The sequence below is a fragment of the Rissa tridactyla genome, chromosome 18, assembly GCF_028500815.1.
Source record: "Rissa tridactyla isolate bRisTri1 chromosome 18, bRisTri1.patW.cur.20221130, whole genome shotgun sequence".
NCBI classification, from domain to species: domain Eukaryota; kingdom Metazoa; phylum Chordata; class Aves; order Charadriiformes; family Laridae; genus Rissa; species Rissa tridactyla.
The window spans coordinates 2664670-2685866 of NC_071483.1; the positions used below are offsets into that span (position 1 = coordinate 2664670).

General features: G+C 46.3%; 3 protein-coding genes across 6 annotated transcripts; 1 reads left to right on the forward strand and 2 right to left on the reverse strand.

Moving 5' to 3' along the window:
- Nucleotides 1–248: 248 nt before the first annotated feature.
- SNIP1 (Smad nuclear interacting protein 1) lies at nt 249–2832 on the reverse strand. Of its 2 annotated transcripts, XM_054223518.1 has the most exons (4): nt 2654–2832; nt 2466–2562; nt 1316–1905; nt 249–647 (listed from the first exon to the last, which is right to left on the reverse strand). In XM_054223518.1, exons 1-4 carry the CDS (start codon nt 2830–2832, stop codon nt 383–385), a joined length of 1131 nt encoding a protein of 376 aa, XP_054079493.1. In that variant the 3' UTR covers nt 249–382. The 2 variants fall into 2 exon arrangements, with proteins under 2 accessions (XP_054079493.1, XP_054079494.1); XM_054223519.1 differs by lacking the exon at nt 2654–2832 and having other exon boundaries at nt 2349–2475.
- Nucleotides 2833–2931: 99 nt separating this feature from the next.
- DNALI1 (dynein axonemal light intermediate chain 1) lies at nt 2932–6736 on the forward strand. Of its 2 annotated transcripts, XM_054223521.1 has the most exons (6): nt 2932–3072; nt 3149–3279; nt 3365–3534; nt 4240–4418; nt 4707–4871; nt 6391–6736. In XM_054223521.1, exons 1-6 carry the CDS (start codon nt 2968–2970, stop codon nt 6424–6426), a joined length of 786 nt encoding a protein of 261 aa, XP_054079496.1. In that variant the 5' UTR covers nt 2932–2967; the 3' UTR covers nt 6427–6736. The 2 variants fall into 2 exon arrangements, with proteins under 2 accessions (XP_054079496.1, XP_054079495.1); XM_054223520.1 differs by having other exon boundaries at nt 2932–3279; nt 4217–4418.
- Nucleotides 6737–7401: 665 nt separating this feature from the next.
- On the reverse strand, nt 7402–19250 carry GNL2 (G protein nucleolar 2). 2 transcript variants are annotated; one of them, XM_054223516.1, is made up of 16 exons: nt 19064–19249; nt 18890–18974; nt 17705–17799; nt 17058–17197; nt 15770–15954; nt 15229–15295; nt 13729–13887; nt 13047–13160; nt 12151–12279; nt 11347–11451; nt 11078–11236; nt 10823–10930; nt 10033–10466; nt 9285–9364; nt 8468–8562; nt 7402–7582 (listed from the first exon to the last, which is right to left on the reverse strand). In XM_054223516.1, the coding sequence occupies exons 1-16, from the start codon at nt 19125–19127 to the stop codon at nt 7433–7435; spliced, it is 2169 nt and encodes a 722-aa protein (XP_054079491.1). In that variant the 5' UTR covers nt 19128–19249; the 3' UTR covers nt 7402–7432. The 2 variants fall into 2 exon arrangements, with proteins under 2 accessions (XP_054079491.1, XP_054079492.1); XM_054223517.1 differs by lacking the exons at nt 12151–12279; nt 13047–13160 and having other exon boundaries at nt 19064–19250.
- Between the last annotated feature and the right edge of the window lie 1947 nt (nt 19251–21197).

Here is a 21197-nt window from a genome sequence, read left to right on the forward strand (position 1 = left end):
TGACAAACAGTCAACAAAAATAATTTTAAATATGCCAGCTGTGTTTTACATCGTTTCCTAGAAGGGGACAGTCTTTCAACATTTGTTGAATATTTCCAGCATCAGAGCTTTCACATCCAGGTGCTCTTTTGCTTGTTGGGAGGGAAAAAAGCATAAAAAAAAAAAAAAAAGAAGCTGTATTTCCTGATACGAAGAACTATCAAAGATGATAATCAGTGAAGTCCCCCAAAATAAACTACGAGAACAGATCAGCAACAGAAAAAGGACTTTAAGGCAGTAAGAGGCATCAGTTCCGTGATGCTCCAACGTTTACATCCCAACATGTGTTCAACCGCAAAGAACTTCTCTCCCTTAACCCCCCTCTCAATCTCCTCCTCATCTGTTAACTGTCAGACTCTTCCTCCTCCTTCTCCTCATCATCATCGTCCTTTGTGTTAGCCTCAGATTTATCTGAAGATTCGTGGAGAAGCACATATTCCCTGCTGCTGAACCCAAACTTCAGTACATCCTTTTCCTTTAGTTCGTAGTAACGCTGAGGTTCAATCCGCTGGTTATTGAGGAAAGTGCCGTTCCCAGAGCCCAGGTCGATGATGTAGGGCCTCACCCTGCGGCCAACGGTACCATCGGCACGAGTGTACTCCACCAGCCTAGCAAAACACAAAACACCGTTTCAATCACAACAGCGAGACAGAAAGCGGACTCCAAAAGCAGATGGGTTTTCCAACAGACGAACCCCAGTGCAGTTAATACTTATCTGTACTTGCAGAGATCTGAACAAGCCTGATGAGAGCAATGAGAAACTGTGAGACCGAGCAGACTCCGACAGACTGCAATCACCTTCTAAACTTCTGAGGATATAACACAGTAATTCCGACAACAGAACAGATGGCTGTTCCTTAAGAAAGCATCTTTGTCTCCAGCAGCACGCAAGCCCTGCTGCTTCAGAGGAGATCAGCAGACTTTATTGTAAAAGACCAAATGAATGAAACCTCTCCTTGAAATACTTTTACTGCCAATTACACCTGCCGGTTTATTCTCATTCAGATGTACACACACTCCTGTGTTTAACCCTGCTGTGTTATTTGTCTTACTAAAAGGCTGCTTGTGGTTAAATGAGAGGAATTACAGATGTTTTTGATTACTGCTCGGATGATATGCGGCAGTCAAACATAAATTCTCTCTCTCTCTAACGTTCTTACAGCAAACTCACACCTCTCAACTGTGCATATCCAGGGCTTTTTGTTTGGGTTCTTTTTTTTTTTCTTCATAAGTTCCTGAATGACCCCGTTTCAGCAGCAGGCAGGGCAATACTTACCGGTACTGAAACACAGCATGCTGCTTTGAGCAGGAGGGGTGGTCAATGGGAATATCTGCGATTCTGCGGTGCCTGCCCAGTAGATACGCACTCTGCCTATGAATGTACATGACTGGGAGAAACTCATCGTTTTTGAAAGGATAGAGGCGCCATCGCTTCTTCGGAATCCGAGCTTCAGGAGGCTCACTGTACTTAATCACAACACCTCGGAAAGTGTTGGTATCCTCTAGCAGCGCACCAGACAGTTCAAAGCTTGGTTTCTCTTTGTTTACAGCAGCTTTTTCTTTAGGTTTGTTATCAGATTGCCCGAGTTCCGGATTCTGGTCAACACCACTACCTTCGTTATTTTGTCGATGCTCTCGTCTTCTCTCATTATAAAACTCCCTCTCTGCTTGCTGCTCACGGATGTTCTGAACCTCCCTCTCTCGCTCATGGCCTCGAACTCCAGGCCTTTCGTTTGCATTCTTCCTTCTGTCTGAGTGGTCTCTGTGTTTATCTCTGTCTCCACTTCTCTCTCTCCTGTGTTCTTGGTCTGACGGGTACCTCTGCTTTCGCTCCTCGTTTCCTCTACGACAATGATCATCTCGCTCCTGTAATGAAGAATCGCTTATAGTGATGCATTCAGGATTAGAATGAAAGAGCAGTGAATCTACCTCGGCTTTTAAGAACACCACAGTCCTACGCATGGAAAACATGTACTTGGATACGTTGTGCATAGACCTAATGCAAAGAGAGAGAAACTCATTTCCTTGCCAGACTACCTGGATTCCCACAATTTGCACTGAATAAAGCAAGATCAAGAAACGGCATGGTGCGTCACCTGCTCTGGGCACAGGAAGAAGCTTGCAGGGGCAGCCTGCTTAAGAGGCAAAGGCTGGGTGGGTTCACAGACACGTGCACACCCTGCCACTTACAGCAAAGCCCGAAGTGGGCTGCACGAGCTATTAAAACACCGAGACCCTCCTTTTCCTGACATGACACCCTACGGGGAGTAGGAGAGAAGAACTACCGGGTGAGAAATCGTTTTCCGTACCTCGCACAGGCGAGTCTCACAAGAACCGCTGCCGCTGCGCGGCCAGGAGCGCATCAGGCTCCGCTAACGCCTCCGCGGGCAGGGCCGGGCCTCGCTGTTACCGACAACACCATTTACCTGCTTCACCTTCACGGTGGCGTGGTGGGGGCTCCGGCTCCTCCTGCCGCGCGGGGACCGGCTCCTCCGCCCGGACTTGCTCTTCCTCTTGGGCGATCTTGAAAACAATGAGAGGAAAGGGGAGGGAAGGGAGGGGTGAGGAAAAGTGCGGGGCCGCGGCCGGGCCCGCATCCGCCGGGCGGCCCTACCTGCTGCTGCGGCCGCGGCTGTCCTGGCGCGGCCCGGCCGGGCCCCGCCGCTCCTCGGCCGGCGGCGACTGGCTGCCCCGCGCCGAGCGGGAGGCGGAGCGCCGGGGGCTGCGCTTCTCGGCCTTCACCGCCGCCTCCCGCCGCCGCCGCTCCCGCCGCCGCTCGGCCGCCGCCTCCATGGCGCCGCCGGCCGCCGCCACCACCGGAAGTGCGCGCCGCTTCCGGCCCGCGCGCGCCGCCCGGAAGCACTTGGGCGCGCGAGGGGAAGGGCGCGCCTGGCCTGCGCATGCGTCCGCCGCACAGAGGCCGTCGCCATGGCGACAACGGCCGCCGCCGCCATGATCCAGCCGCCGGACTCGCTGCTGCGGTACAACCCGCCCGTGCTCGTCAGCCGCCGCACCGAGAAGCGCTCCCCCGGGGTGAGCGGGGCCGGGCGGGCCGGGCCGCCCGCGGGCCGCCGCCGCCCGCACCTACCGCCCTCTGCTCTCTCCGCAGGCCCGGCCGCTGAAGGGGACCCTGCCGCAGCCGCCCGCCCCGAGCGGGCCCGTCGCGCCGCCGCCCCGGACGCCCGCCGCCGACTCGGTCAGGCAGCCGCAGGAGATCCTGAACACCATCCTGCCGCCGCGGTGAGCGGGGCCGGGGCCGGGGCCAGCCGCGCCGGGCAGCGGCCGGCCGGGCCCGCCCCGTAACAGCCGGTGCTTTTGGCGTTAGGGAGTGGGAGGAGGAGAACCGGCGCTGGGTGCAGGAGGTGTCCAGCGCGCCCAGCACCCGCCTGGACGTGGTGCACCTGCAGGAGCAGCTGGACCTGCGGCTGCAGCAGCGGCAGGCGCGGGAGACCGGCATCTGCCCCGTGCGCAGGGAGCTCTACTCGCAGTGCTTCGGTCAGTGCAGCGGGGAACGGGGAACCCCCTCCCGGAGGGGCTGCGGCTCCCCTGGCCCTGCAGACAGGGACTCCTGCTCCTCCCAGGGCCGGGGGGCTAGCCGGGGCTGGGGGGCTCCTCCAACAGCCACAGGGCTCCCATCCTCATCCCCCACCCAAGCTGTCAGCCTCCATACAGAGCGTTTTACAGTCTCATGTTGTTTACGAAGCAAAAGACACATCCGTGTAGGCATACCTTTACAACGTAATAGCAAAAGATGCAAAGAAGCTTAAAATTCTCATAGCTGTACTTAACCCATCAGTTAACTTAAAATAACTTAAAACACTATATACCTGTTAAGCACTCCTACACACTGATGACACGATGTTCATCTTCCGAACACGAGAGATTGGATGGAGGATCTTAACTCCTCTGGAGATTTCCCAAAACCTGCAAAAAATCATCACAAATTTTTAGGTGTTTGCTTTTAGTGGATCAGTATCACAGTTATTACCATAGGTTTTGTACCCCCACTCTGCCTTTATTTGCTAGCACTTGATGCTATAGCTGTAATGTAACAAAAAAAAAATTATGACTATCCATGTTGCTTTTGAGGTGCAGAGAATAGGTAAAATACAGTAAGCTCTGGACCCCGTGTGTATCCAGCATTCCCAGGTAAATGTACAGTACCTTCTCTAACTAGGCTCTTGTGCCCTTTCTGTAAAGACGAATTGATCCGTGAAACTACAATTAACTGTGCGGAGCGAGGACTGCTGCTGCTTCGAGTCAGGGATGAAATCCAAATGACAATTGCTGCTTACCAGATGCTGTACGAGAGCAGCGTTGCCTTTGGCATGCGGAAGGCACTACAAGCTGAGCAAGGCAAATCTGACATGGAGAAAAGAGTAAGTTGGGCTGTTAACCCCTTGGTGTAGTTTTCTGCACATGACAGCACAGGGATATTACACACACAATTTTATAAGAAATCAGTCATTTCTCTTTCCAGTAGATGGCAGTAAAGATCGTCAAAATACTTGTCTCCTTGTTTTCCTACGGTTTAGTTCCATTTCATAAATTATCTGTTATTGTATCTGGAACACTCTAACAGCTGTACAACATACAACTTTGTCCCATCTTAACTAAAAATTGATTGTTAACAAACAAAACTTGAGAAATGTGTACTCTCTTCCAAGATTGCAGAGCTAGAAGAGGAAAAGCGGGAGCTGGAAAAACAAGTGAGTGAAGAGAAAGCTAGATGTGAAGCTATTGAAAAACGTGAAACCGAAAGGCGACGGATAGAAGAGAAGAAACACACCGAAGAGGTTCAGTTCCTGAAACAAACAAATCAACAGCTGAAGGCGAGTAAAAAAAATGCAATTCCAAACAGTAATGGTAAAACTTGTCATTTTGTAATTAGAAAGATGTAAAAATCACTTTCTCCTTATAGTTTTAGAAGTGTTACATTTATGATGCATTTGCATTAATGTTCCACTTTCTTTAAATGCTCAGTGAAATGGGAAAATAGTGCTTTTGCATCCTCTACTTCCTTCAGCAATTCGTCATTACTAGTGAACCTGACAATGCAAACAGCAAGTCAGATTATCTGAATTCCAGCCATACGCATGTCTGCCAGGGAGAGATGCGAGTTTGTTTAGAAAATGATGAATTGCTGTAGTCAGCTGGAGCGGAGCAGAGGCACACAGCTGAACCCCAAACGCAGAGCCTTCAAACCCGACTCATACTTCAGGAATCTATTTCTGCATAACTTGATTGCAAAGATGTAATAGTTAGCACCCCTTCTCAGCTACAAAACAGAAAATCTAGTGAAGACAAATTAAGACAGACCGTTTCTTTGCTGTTGGGCATTAAAGTCGACTCCCTGATAACAAGATACACCACTTACTGTTCAGTATTACCTAATAATAACAATTGTGTACTTAGGCAGCAGGGACTGCAATTACGGGAGTACTTTTGTGCATGCTGCTTTGGTGAAGACAAAGCTTCTGCTCATTACTTTGGTTTTGAAAGGAAAACACCCTACATCTTTTGAGTAAAGAAAAAATGTTACCATAAACATTAAATGTTTCTGGGCTAAAAGCGTTTCATTTACACCGAGCTGCTTTCCTTATCTTCACTGTTCCTACAGTTTCTCCTTTCTAAACCACCAACATCTTTACACCATCTTGAAGTGTTTTAGGGCACAAAATGAAATAACTTTTCAATCAAATACGTGTTCCACTTAATCCGTTTCTTCCTTGCAGTACAAATATTCTAACAGCTGCGCGTACACCGCCGCGGTAGTTTATTTTGCTGGCAGCTCTAGGAAGAGGCAATCTCAGAGTCCTGGAAGCCTCGTACCCCACACGCTCCCTAGGCACGGGTAGCTCTCCGATCAGGCTACTAATTGGGCGTCTAATTGGGTTGTCTCAGGAACTGAAAAACTTGCTGTTCCCAGCTACTTTTGTCCCAGAGTCAGAGTTTGTGTTCCAAATGCCAGAGAGCCAAATATTTAATTTAGCTAACGTACTCCAGCCTGAAATCAGAGAATTCAGACCACTGTTTCAACAGCTTTTATTTAATTTCCTCTTCAATGCTTTACATTACAAAACGAGTCTCATTGTATGGAACCACAGCCAGCTCTTTTCTTCTCAGAATGCAACAAGTGTGTATGCCAAGAATGAAAAGCTAATTTATAAAACATGTAGTAAGGAATGAAATAGCTAGGGAAAAAAACCCTGGCCTGCTTCTCTTGAAGTATTGCAGCATCCCTCAGCTCCTCGCTTTGAATATCTAACAGACAATTTATCACTTTTCAGCAACACGGGTTTATTTTTTAGGTTGAATCTAATTTGACTTACCGTCTCATTTGTTTTTCAGGCCCAACTTGAAAGCATCATTGCACCAAATAAGTAGATCTTTTTGCTGTCCTCCAGGCAGTGCTCAGAAGAGCTGTCACAGTAAGAAGTTTGCAATTAGTGACAAAGATTTGCCTTCATAAAATGATCTTGAATTTTCACTTACCGGCAACTGAAGGCAGCGTAATTGTATTCTTTCTTTCTTTTCCTCTTGACGAGTTGAAATTCAAGACCATAGTTACTGCACCCTCTTTCAATGCGATCCCAGCATCCAGCTCCTTGAACAGTGAACCTGTCTGGGACTTGCCTGTTGGTAATATGCTAGATGACCTTCAAAGCAATAAACTAATAAACACTTCTATACGCAAGCATCTCTGTAATATTATTACTTTGAAAATGTTGTAGAAAATTCAGAAACAATATGTTTATTGTAAACACTTTGCATAAGTCACATTCACTGAGAATTAAATTGCAGGTAATCCTCGGACAGGTGTTTGAGGGGCATTTCCTTGAGTACATGCAACTTGCTGTTAATTGTACATCAAAATCCCTTGTCAGAACTGTTGGAAGTAACCCAGGATGAGCAAACCCAAAGCTCTCTAACATGGTTATTTCTAACGAAATGGAAGGGCGTGATACCATGCCAAGGGTCACCTCTCAGTGGAAGCAAATGAAATCTTGACTTGAGGTACCTGTGTAACCAGCTGGATATACACAGCAGGCAGACGTGGGAAAGGTAATTCACTCCAGTCATATGAAAAACTCCACAAAGATAGTTTCCAGAAAAAAAACCAAACAACAAACCCGCCACCGCCACTGAGTAACACTTCAGGATATGTTTTGCCAAGGCAGTGTTTACTGGCCTTAGACGGCGATGTGGAAATACCACGACCTCCAGTTGCATAAAGAACTTTCAGATGATGCAGAAACAAAGAGTGAGATGCTACTCCTGGGAACAAGACAGACAAGTCAAACTAGGCTTTGAATGGGAACTACAAGTTTTATATTAAAAAAAGCCACTGCATACTAGAGCTGGTTTATGTAAAATTTAATAGAATAAGCAGTTATTGCTTATGTTTGTATTTTTTGTGCTTTGATCTTTGTTCCTCCAAGCCAGTTTTTTTCTTGTTCTTATTCTTATTTTTCACGTTGTGAGTTTCATAATACCGGACTCCAACTTTCTTGGAGCGCTGCTGCCTCTCAGCTCGTCTTCTCTGTAAATACACACGACACACGTTAGCAAACACACAGCATCCACAGCCTGAATTTGTTTGCATTCTTTCAAATGTTGTTCACTTTGCATTCCACATGCCTCAAGTAAAATAAGTAATTTCAAACAAAACATTGCTGATGTGAATATATGGACATCTATATGGAATCCACCCACCCAACGCTCTTCAAATGTTACAAATGAAGACACCCTTTAACCTTTACAAAAATAGTAAAGAAGATACAAGAAGCAACCTGACGTGCACAGTCACCTAAGAGGTCTTTTAACATAAGATGTGACAGAACATTCACAAACAGAATTCAGTCTCCCGCTCCCCCCTGACAGTCCTAACAGTCCACAGCAGTGCTCCAAAAAAGCCCCTGCTGTACAAGTTTGCTTACAAATCACTTTCAAACTCAGACACACAGACTATTTCACTTGGTATTTAAGTTATTCTACAATTATTTTTAGACTTGACTAACATGAACAGAAGAAAGCAGCAGCAGCTCTCTGAAGACAGGATAGTACTGCCCATCCAGTTCCAAATTCTCCCATCTCCCGGCATTTAGACCCCTGCTCCCTTAACAGCACCAGTGCGCGAGGTAATGCTGACAGCACAACACTTGCCCACAAAGGATTCGCCCCTTCACTCTTCCTGTTGTAGTCATCTGCTGGACCATTTTATGGGTCACATCTACTGTCACATCTCACATCAGCAGCAAGTCACCCTGTCTTCACACTCCTCCTACCTCAGCTACCGTCCCTGCGCTCTCTCCTCCTACGAGTGCCCAGTCTCAAAGCTCTTAAGTGATAACGGGCAATCTATGTATAAAAAAGCACCAGCTCTACTGCCCTGCTCATTTGTTGTACTACAAGAAATCACACTTACTTCTTTGGATGTCAGCTTCTTGCAAGGCTGTTTACCGTCATCATCATCATCATCACCACCTTCTCGTTTCCTTTTTCTTTTCTTCTCTATGCTGCCTGCAAACAGCAGAGATCACATAGTCAGGCATCTTCCAAAACACCCATCTGTTTGCAGAACTTAAGGCTGGGGTCACCATCCCATCCACTTCAGCAAAGCATTATTTTGGTTGTATTTTAATAGCTTCTACCAACACAACACGCATGTTCCTTACCAGATAATCACTCGCTATTGCTGTGAAAACTGCTCTTGAGAAGCAGATTGCTTCAAGCCCCGTGCAAGTCCGGAATAATTTCTGACTCTTGTCAGAATAGGGTTCTCTCATATGATTTTGTCTTTAATCACTCTTTCTATGGAAACCGAAGCCACATTCTTGAAGTCACCACAGTAAAACCTATAACCTGAAGTACCTCGGCGCTTTTATAATGCCGTAAATCCTTCCACTTCCTGCTGTGTAATATTACACCATGTGGAATGGAAGTTGCTCCGACTGCAATCTGTCCGTAGCACCATTTTTTTGGAGATGCAACATTTCTCTTCACTTTACCCACGTTCACTGGTAGAGGGACACACCTCACTATACAGGCAGGTGTCCTACAGAACGGCTACAGCAAGGTCATCAGGCAGCCCTCAGGTTAGCTTATGGAAAGATTTAAATAGCTTTAGGGGAAAAAGAACTTGTGACCAGGAGCTACTGAATACTTTTCCCCCTAACTCCTCTCTTCTCTTGCTTATGGGATTTCCAAATGTAGATTAAGAACATCTACTAATCTTATTTTACCTCTGTCTTCAGTTTCTTTGGGTTCTTCAGACTTCTGCATGGATTTTGCAAACACTTTTTCACTCAGCTGCTTAGGGATTCTACAAAAGATAAAATAAGCAATAAAAGAATGTCACAACACAAAATGTAACCACCTCTGAGAGGTGATCAGTCCCCAGTAGATCCCAGTAGCCTGTCAGCAGCAAAGCCACAACCTTTGCACCTAATAAACCTATTACAGTAATCTCGTCTCTGGAGTTACTGGGCTTGCGCGCTGCACAAAGGGACAAAATGTAAGACTTAATCTTGAAATTGGAGTCCTCATAAGGCTGGTGGATGAGCTTTGCCAAAACTGGGCCTGCTGCATGAGCTAGCATACTCTTGTACACGCATGAAGACCAGCTGGCGTATGCAGGTAGGACATTAGCCTTGGTATTGCTCAAGAAAGAACCCAACGTTAAGGACAGATCCGAGGAGGTAATACTGCTACCCACAATACCAACAGATTTCTAATCCGTAGCTTAAGAGGCGGCTTTCCAACAGTGAGAACATTTTTAGTTGTGCTGGTAAACAGGACTTCTTGGAATAATCTTTCAAAACCAAACTGCCGCTTAACCAAAGCTCAAATGTTTAGGGCTAAACTAGATAAGCTGTGGCAACATAGAGGAACCAGTCAAGCAATCATGAGTGGAGTGAAGCTACAGCAGAACCACATTAACCCTTTTCCCTCCTGTGAAATAAATTTGAGTCACTGAACAGATTCAAATACCTTATTGCTGAGAATCTCTTTGCTTTGGCTTTATCCAGAAATTTTTTGTATTTTGCAATCTTCTCCTCCAAAGCCTTAAGAACTGCCTTAGAGCTCTCCTTGGCACCTGGTACAGGGACCTGCGATTCCTCCTGTACTGAATTTTGCTGTTGCTCATTTTCCTCTTTCTCTTCTTCCTGCTCCTCCTCTCCAGAGGATTCACTGTCTGTTTCATCAAAGCCTGGCACATCTACAGGAACCAGGTCTTCTTCTGAGAACTGAGGTGCCACATTAATCCTCCCAAAGTTCTGCCGAACATGTGACATGAGTTGCTTAATTTCAGTGTCTGTATTATTCTTCTCTTCTACTGGCTCCACACTTGATGCTACTGACTCAGAGACTTTCTCCTCATTATTATCTTGGTTTGATGTCACAGCTACTTCCAACGCAGGAGGCTACAAGAAAGAGTGTAATGGATATATTATCCACAAAGTCTGTCCCACCATCTCTGAGAGCAACTTCCATTTTATCTCTTCGAAAAAAGCCCAAGATGACAGGCTAACAATGTGACAATTACAACATTTCTGGTAGTCAGATGATTGTAAAATGGCTCAGACATCTCTGTAGCATCATTGCTACCCAGTCCTCACCAAATTCAAGTGAGCGTCACCTGAATCACCAGACTTGGGCAGAGCCCAAGACATGCACCACCCAAGTTACATGGCGCTCTGGGAAAAGCACCAGTGAATACCATTAGGAAAACCGAATCGTATGTGAGAAAAAAAGAGAGACAAAAACATCACATTCTCACCTGGGGACCCGTTTCTGCATTCGGTGGCTTCACAAAGAATGGAATTCTGCCCCTCTGCCAGTCATTGAGAACCATCTTGCTCACAGTCTGCAAGTCAGGCTCACCACCCTGAAAGAACACAGTAACAATTGATGTCCACATTTGCAGGGCGTACCACCTTTCTATTACCCATAAGCAACAGAAACGTTCACATTTCCCATGTTCAGTAACTGGCCACATGCTCTTCCAGCCTGCAAATGCAGAAAGTTGTCACACCTTTAGCAGTTTTCCAGTCCTACAAGCAAGTTTCTCAAGGAAGTCTTCTGTATCCTTCCAGTTATCAATTTTGTACGTCTTTCTGATGTACTCTGGTTTGGCTCTTTCCAACACAGCACTAATATGATCTTCAGGGCTCTTAATCTTCTCAACTTGAACCTGAAAACGAATGGTAGAGTATCAACCCTTTGGACAGTGTGCATTCATTTCTTTGAACCCGTCGTATGGACAACGGCAAAGATTTTCCAGCATTTAGTGCAGATACGTACCACTCCCTTCAGCACAATGTCTGTTTCTGTGTCTCCAGATGGATAAACTACACCTGGGCAGTCAATGAGAAAAATCCGCCGCATCAAGGTAATGTATTGCCACACCTGAAAGAGATCAGTAGTTCACCATGTTACCTCCTTCCACACAGCCCTCTCTTCTGCTTTTTAAATGCACAGTTCTAATACACGGGGGTCACCCTGGGAACACATAGAAGCAGAATATAACCGGGCAGTTTTGTTAGCCAGCCAAGACATCCTACATCTTGCTCCTTCTCTATCAGCCAGTGCTATCCCTACGCTTCTGCATCAAACTACTAATTCACAGGACCAAAGTGAGGAAACTACAAACTCTGATTTTCTGTGATTTCCCTCTTCCATGGTCCTCAACTTTAGTGATATGTAGGAGTAAAACGAACAGGCTAGCAAAGAAGATTCCTGTAACCTTCTCTTCTTGTTTACTGTCACATTCTTGAAGAACAGAGTTAGAACACCAGCACTAAGAGAGCCTGACAGCAGAAATATACCCAATCGGGATTCAGGAGAGCACAGAGACTGAGTCAGGGCAGCTGAGCACAGATCGCAGCACTACAGTAAAGGCAGAGAGGGAACTCGGGAACGCTTCCAGTAGCCGTGCTTCAGAGCATGACTGTTGACCCGCCACTCACCAGACTCAGGGTCACATAGCCTGTGCAGTTCAAGTGCTAGACTTGGAAAATGCCATTGAGCTAATTTTAAATGAATTCTGCCTTTGACAATGCACTTACATAATTAACTTTTGTCTTTCATGTAGGGATCTCCTCCTACCTTTGTTTCACCTGCAATAGGGGCCACATTGCAGACTTTCTTAGACCGTAACGTATTGATGACTGAGCTTTTGCCGACGTTCGGATAACCAATGAAGCCCACACTGATCTGTTTCTTGTCAGAGTGTAACTGTTAAGAAATAACACATCTTTTGAGCACCTCGTAGAGAAAGACAGAATTATTACTAACACAGTTCTGAACATTTGTGCAGCTACTGCTCTATGTTGGAAAGCAAAGGGGACTCCGAAGTACCAGGTCAAAAAATGAGATAAGCTCTTTTCTACCAGAAGAGATCTACAAGGGTATAACCAACTCACCAAGAACTCCAAGCACTGAAGAAAGTATTTGCTACTTCAAAAGGAAGATGTGAACCCCTTGCATTCCTGGTTGCTCTAAAATTACTTGTGAACGCCTTAGTTAGAAACCATTTAGGTGGAGAAACCAAGCAAATACAAACAGTAGCTGGGGGCAGAATATAAATGTGGCTTGACGAGGTGTAACAGAAAGTACCTTTCTTGTTAAAATAAAGCCACTTAAAAGGAGAATACAGATACATGCAGGACATAAACCGGTGTGAAATATTTTCCTCTCTTGTACACATTCAAATGAGACCCAGGAGTGTCAAAGGGATACTCTGTCTACAAGGAACCTAGGCCAGAGACTGGTGGTCAAACCAGCTCTTTCTGGATCTCCTCAGTTTGACAAACACTTTGAATGTATTTGAAGGAATATTTTCCATTTTCTCTTCAGAGAAGGGAGCTTTATTGATGGAGTCATTTGCCGACAGAATGTCCATAGGGAAATGTACTGAGCCCCAAAGGCTACCAAAACAACACTCCACACTAAAACCCACCACTCCCCAAACAACAATACCAATCCCCAAAATTGTTCTGTACCTTTCCAAACTGCCTTAAGAGCTGTATGAAAGCACCTTTGCCAAAAGGGTTTGTGAGGCTGGCATGAAAAGCAAGTGTTGGATACTCCTGGGAAAGGACGGCAACCCAGCGCTTCTGAAGAGGAAAACATGACTCGGTTAGGGATCCTGTGCTGCGGAGGTGGTGAAACGATCTGCTTATGAGCAGAAGTACACGGCATCTTCACTCGGGTCACAAATGCAACTGTCTATGAAAATTGCTATGTAAGAACCTTTGAAGCATTTCACCAACCCAACAGCTAAAAGGATCGAGTATTGTTTTTCTAAGAGACAAACAATTTCCCAAAAACGCCTTCACTGCTAGCTAAAACTAATTAGTTTAACAATATAAAGAAAACCAGCTGTGGTGGATATGGATCTTAAGCGGACTAACATTTAACATACTCTGGAGACATCAGCTGAACTGTTAAATCCAGACAGAGGAAGTAGAGAATTTGTGGCTGGTAAGTGTTGCTCAACTCAACCCAACTTGGACAGATTTACATTGCAATTGTTACTTTTATAAGCAGGCAAGCAGAGAGTTCCCATTGCCCCAGTTACATTCTGCCCTTTGAGACCAGCATGAAGACTGGCAACAGAATTAAGGCAGAGGCTACAAAAGGAACAAAGAAGGTCCATGGAGTAACAGGCAGGACTGTGCTTACGGTAGCCCAGGTAGGAACAAGATCACATTTGTTCAGGACAAAAATGAGATGTTTCCAGTGTTTCTCCTTTTTAAGATAAGATTCCACGTGAGGGGAGCGAGTACCCATGGGATCCCTGGCATCAAGAACTTGAACGACAACATCTGATGAATCTATCACCTGAAAAAAAAGAAAAAAAAAAAATCACAGAGAAGGAAACGATTTTACAGAAAGCAAGACATCTATACCTCCAAACTGAAAACTAGTAATTTTCTAAACAACATCATTAGTTTAGAAACCTTGTACCCTCCATGAACAACTGTTAGCTCCCCACAGACTAGTGAAGCTCAGACTAATAACCATTAACCCTCCACTCTTTCTTCTCCTAACTCCCCTCCACATTCAGGCTGGACAGCCGAAGAGCTTTCTTTTAACCTGCTCTTATGCACCAAGGAAGATGCCTGGAGCACTTGGGAAAGAAAACACTGCACCCAAACAGGAAAATTAATCGCTTCAGTAGATAAAAAACCAATGCTCACCATCCATTCTGCAGCAATTCATTTCTGCCATTTCATAAAGGAACAGGATATAAAGTATGTTTTCTGGATCAATATGAAACACACAACCAAGCAGGAACCTGCTGTTAGTTCACTAAGCATCTACAGCAGGGAGCTGTCATTTTATGACTTGCTTCAAGCCAAGCGAATTTGTTTCACAGCTATTTCCTGCATTTTTGGCAGCGTCTTACTGAAATCTGTTTTGCTGTATCATTCCCAACGCTTTTAAATCTAAATGAAAAGGTTTTAAGCTACATTCAGAAATTCAGAGCAAAAAGTTAGGCAATTTCACACCTACCAGGCACTGAGAGCACGCAAACTGCTCTTATGGCCCTAATTCGTTCTCAGCCTCCATTCCTGTAGCAGTTGAGGTGGCTCATGGGGAACTGAGGGTCAGAGTCCTCCAAAGACGACACTATCAATGTGCCAGATGTTTTTAGCCTAAAGAAACTTAAGGGCATCTGGCTGGTTTATTTGCGGTGAAGCCCCAGAAATCAAAGAGAAGCTCCTACCTTCGCTCTGCCAGTCCAGATCACATGTTTTAAGGTTGGTTGTTCCAGCAAGACAAGAGCTCAAGAATCAAGCTCAGTCAGGCAGAGATTTGAAAATGAATCTCTGCTCTCTTCTACAGCTGACTTTTTCTGTTCGTATTTATGTGCTGTATCAGTACCAGAAAAAGGATGTATGGTTTCAAGTCAGTCAGTTCAAGAGGCTGACAGGAAAGCAGGGAAAGGAATGTCAAACTCAGGACATTTATGCACGAACAAAGTCACTGTCTTAATGTTTCTAAGAAACTTTACAGCGAATTCAATTGTATCAAAGCTTCCCTAACAGAGCAATAAATGGTTTTCAGAACTTTTCTGATTACTGCTGTATAGCATTTCCAACGCTGGGCTGAAGCGCCTGACTTCGTAAAGGCTGAAAGACAGACGTGAGCGTGCTGCAAATGATAAACGTTGCTTACCTTGTAGAGCTCACCCCAGATTCTTTTGGACTGTCCTTTCCTATATATGTCCTCTTGTGCTTCATCCCTGGAAGTGGATTACCAGAGACATCAGCAACCACAATAAGAGGGTTACAGTGTTGTCTTCTCTAAAGCCATTGACAGACAAAGGAAGAGAGGAGACCAAAGTAACAGACAGCTGGGATTTAGCCACCCTCCTCGTCCCCCGCCTTCAATCCACCCATTTGCAGAAAGATCCTACAAACGTGCAGCCTTTCAAAGACTCCTGTCTGCCCACTGGTCAGTTCCCTACTAACCCAAAACATGAGTTTGGAGATATTCTGACATGCAACAGAAAACAAATTATGAATAGTCAGAAGGGTCCCATGGAAGCAACAGTTTGCTTAAATACATAGCATTAAAAAAATCCCAAATTCAGCGAATTTCACTTTCCTTACTTCTCATACAGTAACAGCACTGACGGAGGTACTAGATACGTCTTTAAAAATAGAGCTGGCTTTTCAGAAATGCAGACAATGGATGATTTCTCCTTTCTGTTTACCTTACACCAGTGTCTTCTGTCACCAGGTCTCGGTCCTTGCCCTGATCATAAGCTCCTGACGAGGCCTCAGCATTCTCCACCAGAGACTGCACATCACTTGCAGAAAGATTTGGTCTTTTCCTCTGTGATTTGGGGCCAAACGTTGTTTCAAATGTTTCTGTGTCAAGAATGTGAACTCTGGAGGTCTAAGGAAAAACAGGTGGGTAAAAAACCCACAAACAGTGTTTTTTCCATCTCTCGTGACATACAGTGTACAAGACGCAACTCTGCAACCTGTGACAAGAGTTACGGGCACTTTCCTAATAATGTTTGAGTTTTCCAGCTTAATCTTTGAGACACATAAGGGTGGATACTTAATAAGCAACAAAACACACTGCACTTGCCAAAGAACTATGCTTCAGTTCTTTCACTATAAATGATGTCAAACGTAATTAAAGCTACAATGATGAAAATTCAGCTGCTATCTTTGATCATTTCTTATTTTTCTAACAAGTGCACAAATCTCGCCAAATTCACAGAGTTTTGTCAGCGACAATTACAATCAAAACTGTAGATTTTAATGCCTGTAACGAATGCCAGCTTTTCTTGGAACAGCATTCAATTCATTGCTGAAAGAAGTAATTTGTTTTTGTAATGCACATTTTTGTTTCTTATAACTTTTTCCTTAATTTAGGTAACATTTTTATGACATAAACCTGGAAAGTTTCCACATGAAAAAACAGCTAGCTAGAGTCCAAAATAATAGTTCAGTTGTCATGAAAGAAACCTGATAATAACTAAAACTTGATGTACTAGAGATGAAGGCTGCAAGCACAAGAATTTCTGATTCAATATAAAAAGCAGATATTTGAATTCAAATTCATCGCATGAAGAATGTCTGGAGTGAGAAGCATCCTCTAAAAAGGCCCCTCTGCCACACGAGCTATTAAAAGCATTAGAAGGTAAGGTGACAAGCTGCTACAGTCATCCTAAGTCGTACTCTAACCTCAGATGTTTTAGGGTAAGTTTCCTATTGGAAAAAGAGAATTTCTAATAAAGAACAGATCTCACAAGCTACAGGGAAGTAATACACCATTTCTTTGCCTTCACGTTCGATGTCCACAGTGATAGGCTCTCAAAAGCGTCTTTCCCCCAGTCATCTGCCCTAATTGCCTCTCCCAATGCTTCTAGAACTCAACATTTCACCAGGCTGAACAGACACAGCATGATCGCCCACCGAAAAATACCATTCACGACACCTCTGTGCACATAACCCAGCCCTCACTCTGTACAGGTGAGTGACACTCACGTGCGGTTTAATCCGATCGTAGAAAAGGGACATCGGCAACTTTCTTTGCTTCATGACCACTCTGTAAGGATCTTTCATGACCGTTTCCATCTCTTCTTGAAATTTCTGTAGGGATGATTGCTTGATCACACGGGTATTTCCTGCATATAAAAATAAATATTGCACCCGACCATTCCTCATCTGAACCGCTTCAAAGACCCCGAGTACACTGATAAATTATTAATACTCCATCTGGAATCAAAAATACCAGTGACAAAAAATAGAGGATTTTACTTGTGACAAACCCCACATTAGCATAAATAAGCCAATCCCTTTCTTTCCCATTTAAAGAAAATTTTAAAAGTATCCCTAGGGCGCTTAACATACACGGGCTACAGCATACATACACATTCACAAACCCCAGAAAATGATTAAAAGAAGCAGAATAACCACACTTTAGAGGAGTGCACGGAAAGCGAACACCCAAAGTACAGGGATACGCAAAGCGTGCGCCAATACCCATGCCTACGGGGAGGGTCCTTCACCTTCATTTTCAGTATCTGTCCCACACAGCACTGGGACCACAATTCTGACGTAAACACCCTCCAAACACACAAAGTCCGACAGTTTTTAAGCTTGCTCAGTCTGAGAGTTGGAAAAAAACTCACCAAACCATTTAATATTTGGTTCCACTCTTGCAACTGTGCCCGGTGCCACTGTTGACTGATACTGCAGAGGCTTAATCACTTTACCATGTTTGTTTCTAAGTGAAAAATGAGAACACATGTAAATAGGCAAGGGCAGCACACATCCCTCTAGCACTTCTGTCCACTAGACCAGAAGTACACCCACAAAATCCAGACACACCCTCGATCTAGAACTGGTGCCCCTGAGACTGTTACCAGAGAGGGTGCTGCCTGCAAAGGCTCATTAACTCAAACTCTGGAGCAGCAGAAGTGGTGTCAGCGAGTGCACACCCTTCACTCTCGCTCCAGCTTGTCCAGACTCCTGATGAAGGTGGGCTATGTCAAACCAGGAATGGCTCACTGGGCTGCCCAAAGGAGCACCATACCATTTCCTAGTAGCCACTGCTTTCTTCTCTTATGGGCTCACATGGAAATTTTTAATCAGCTCTACCCATCAGCTAGTGCACAACACTCATTGTAAAATAATTTCCAACTTCAGACCTAGCTTAAATTTAGCAAATTTTTAAAATACACATTCCCCAGTCTGCTCTCAAAACAAAGTGAAATCTGGCAAAACAAAACAAAACTGCTAATCTGAACCAAGACTCCCAGAAACCCCCGTGGCACCTACAACGTGGCAGAGATGCGTGTTTACAAGGTGGGAGCTGCTCCACAGCCAGAGACACTCCCAAGGAGTGAAGGGCTGTTTCCCAGCAAAGGGGCTGTATGGCTGTCAGGCTCTTCAGACGTTTTAAGGTGAGCTTTTGAGTTACACTGTTGCGGGGAATGAAGAAATTTGGGCATTTTGGGGTTCATGACATTCCAGTGGGATCACATCAGCGTGTTTTCCAGCTGCATTCCCAACACACGTCGCTGCGCTGCCTGCGCTCAGGATAAGCTCCGCGCCACTAACAGGCATTCTGCCATCAGAGCAAGGGCAGCTGCCCTCAGCGCGGCCCCACCTGCCCTCACCGGCTGAACGCAGCGCCCACGCTGCCGCTCCGCACCGGCACACGCGCTCCCGGCGCCGCACGGCCCCGGTGTGTCCCGCGGGGCGCGGCCCGGCAGCGCAACTGCCCGCTCACCGCCGTGCCCGGGGAGCCCGGCCCCGCGCGCCGGCCTGGCCCGCGGCAAACCCCGCGGCGCGGCCTGGGGCCCCGGGCTCACCTCCGCTCCTTCTGCCGGTACATGTTGAGACGGCGGATGGTGGCTCGGTCCCGCATGTTGTTTCCTCCCGCGCCCCCCACGCGATCTGCGGAGACAAGACAGTGTCAGGCCAGGCCCGGTACGGCACGGCACGGCACAACCCGGTACGACGCGGCCTGCGGCCCCCACACACACCGGGGTTGGTACTGGCGCGGGAGGGGTTGATGGTGCTGCGGCCCTTGTAGCGTGGCTTCACCATGGCGACGAGCGGAGCGCCCTGCACGGGGCGGGCGGCAATCACGACCGGACCGGGAGAGGTGAGAGGCCGCTCCGCCACACGCACCACACCGGGCAGGAAGCGGCGGCACAAGTACTTCCGGCGCGAGGGTCGGCGCCATGACGCACTTCCGATGAGTCAGCCTTCCGGCTGCGCAGGCGCGTCCGGTTGCCCTGACAATCACGTCGCCATGGCAACGCGTGGGGCTGGCCCGGCCCCGGTCCCCCCCGTCCCCCCGATGTCCTCCGTCCCCTCGGCCCGTCCCGCCGTGCCCCGGGGCTCCCCGGGGCCTCCCTAACTCGAGGCCGCGCCGCGGGGCCGCCCGTCCGCCATGACCCGCCCGCGGGGCCCGGCGGGGCGGCTTGTGCCGCGGGGCGCTCCCGGCCCCTCCGCCCTTCCCGGGGGCTCCCGGCGCAGCGCGGGCCGCGGGGCGGGCGGGCCGCTTCCAGGGAGGAGAGGGCTGGAGTAAGGAAGGGTGCTGGCACAGGAGCCCTCATTGTTTGTGAAATGTTGTTTGTTCGCAGACACATAATCAGAATCATTTGGGAGCGCTTGGCATTCGCGCGCGTTTCCATTCGCAGATGAATGCATGTGGTCAGCAGACTGGTCTGTCGGTGTGGGGATGCTGGTGGGAGCACTGGCGCGCTCGCAGCGGCGGGGCAGCGGCGGTGGGGTGTTTATGGGCACAGGGGGCTGTTTTTTCTAGGTTACTGGCAATGACTTTTTAAAATTAGAAATAACAACACTGGCGGTTTTGTATGCACGTAAAGAATTGCATGGACAGTGCAGAAACGAAATCAAATTTAGGCAAATTATATGTCTAAAGACTGAGCCGACGTTATGTTACTGCCAGATTTTAATAGAAATTGGAAAGATCCTCACCTTGGGGGAATTAACAAAGCTCCACTGAAATGGTGTTAATTTATAGCAGAGATTGGGCTGGGGCCAAACTGCTCAGCACGTTGGGGAATCTTCTTCAAATGAAGGTCTGGCCCATCGCTTCTAAATACTTACTAGCAGCAGAGTATTCACAGCTAGTTCCATTTCCTTCCAGTCCTGCTCATGCTCTTGTAAATCCAGAACAATAGCAGAGCTTCAAAGATTTTGTTCTTTTCATGATTTTCAGCATTTTGCGTTTAGGTAGTGCATAGTCCCTGTTGTACAACAAAGTCCTAATGAGTCAAGACTTGGGAGCTGTTTTGTAAGATGGCGGTCTTGAATTTTCAGTCTGTTTTGGTTAAGCCTATGATTTCTGTTTTTTCTCTTAATAGAATTATCTGTGCCTTGGGCATTTAAAAAATACACATTGATGTGGGCATAAAAAATTAATTCCAAATTCTAGATAATTGTTTAAGCTATCAGACTTGAGGCTCATGGAGAAGAGTTTTCCCAGGACAAGTGTGTTTTCTATTAGAGTTGATATCAATCTGTCAGAAGATCCTTTTGATTTTCAAATTTTTAGACTAAATAGTTGAGTAATCCTTGCTCTGTTCTCCCCCACTCTTTCTTCCTTTTCCTTAAGAAAACACTCTTTTTATTGTTAGCAAGATACCTTGGAGTGCATCCAGAAAAATGCTGTCTCTTTCTGTGAAAGAATAGAAATAGCTAGCTTTAGACATGAGGTTATGTCGTGGAGAGCTTTTATTGGTAATGTGTCTGAGCGAATTGCTGAATTCCCACGTTGGAAGCTTTCCCGGGGAGGTCTCGGCGTGACTCTCCCAGCCTGGCTCACGGTGAGCCCTGTCGCCCAAATCGGAGCGGGCTACAATCCCCTATTTTCTGTCATAAGAAAAGGTTATACTGAAAACATACGGGAATTGCATTCAAACGGGAAGAAATTCATCCTTTCAGCTGCGCTCTCCTCTCTCTCAAGTCTTTCCTGACCAAAATTACACTGCTGGGGCTGACAGTTAGTATTTAACTCGCAGTATCTCTGTAGCTGTGGTTGTTTGCTTGTGTATCTGATAACATGCCAGTCAGATATTTTACTCTACTAAACTAATTTTATGTTGCTGTATGACTCACAAGCTTCTCATTTGCTATTGATGCATC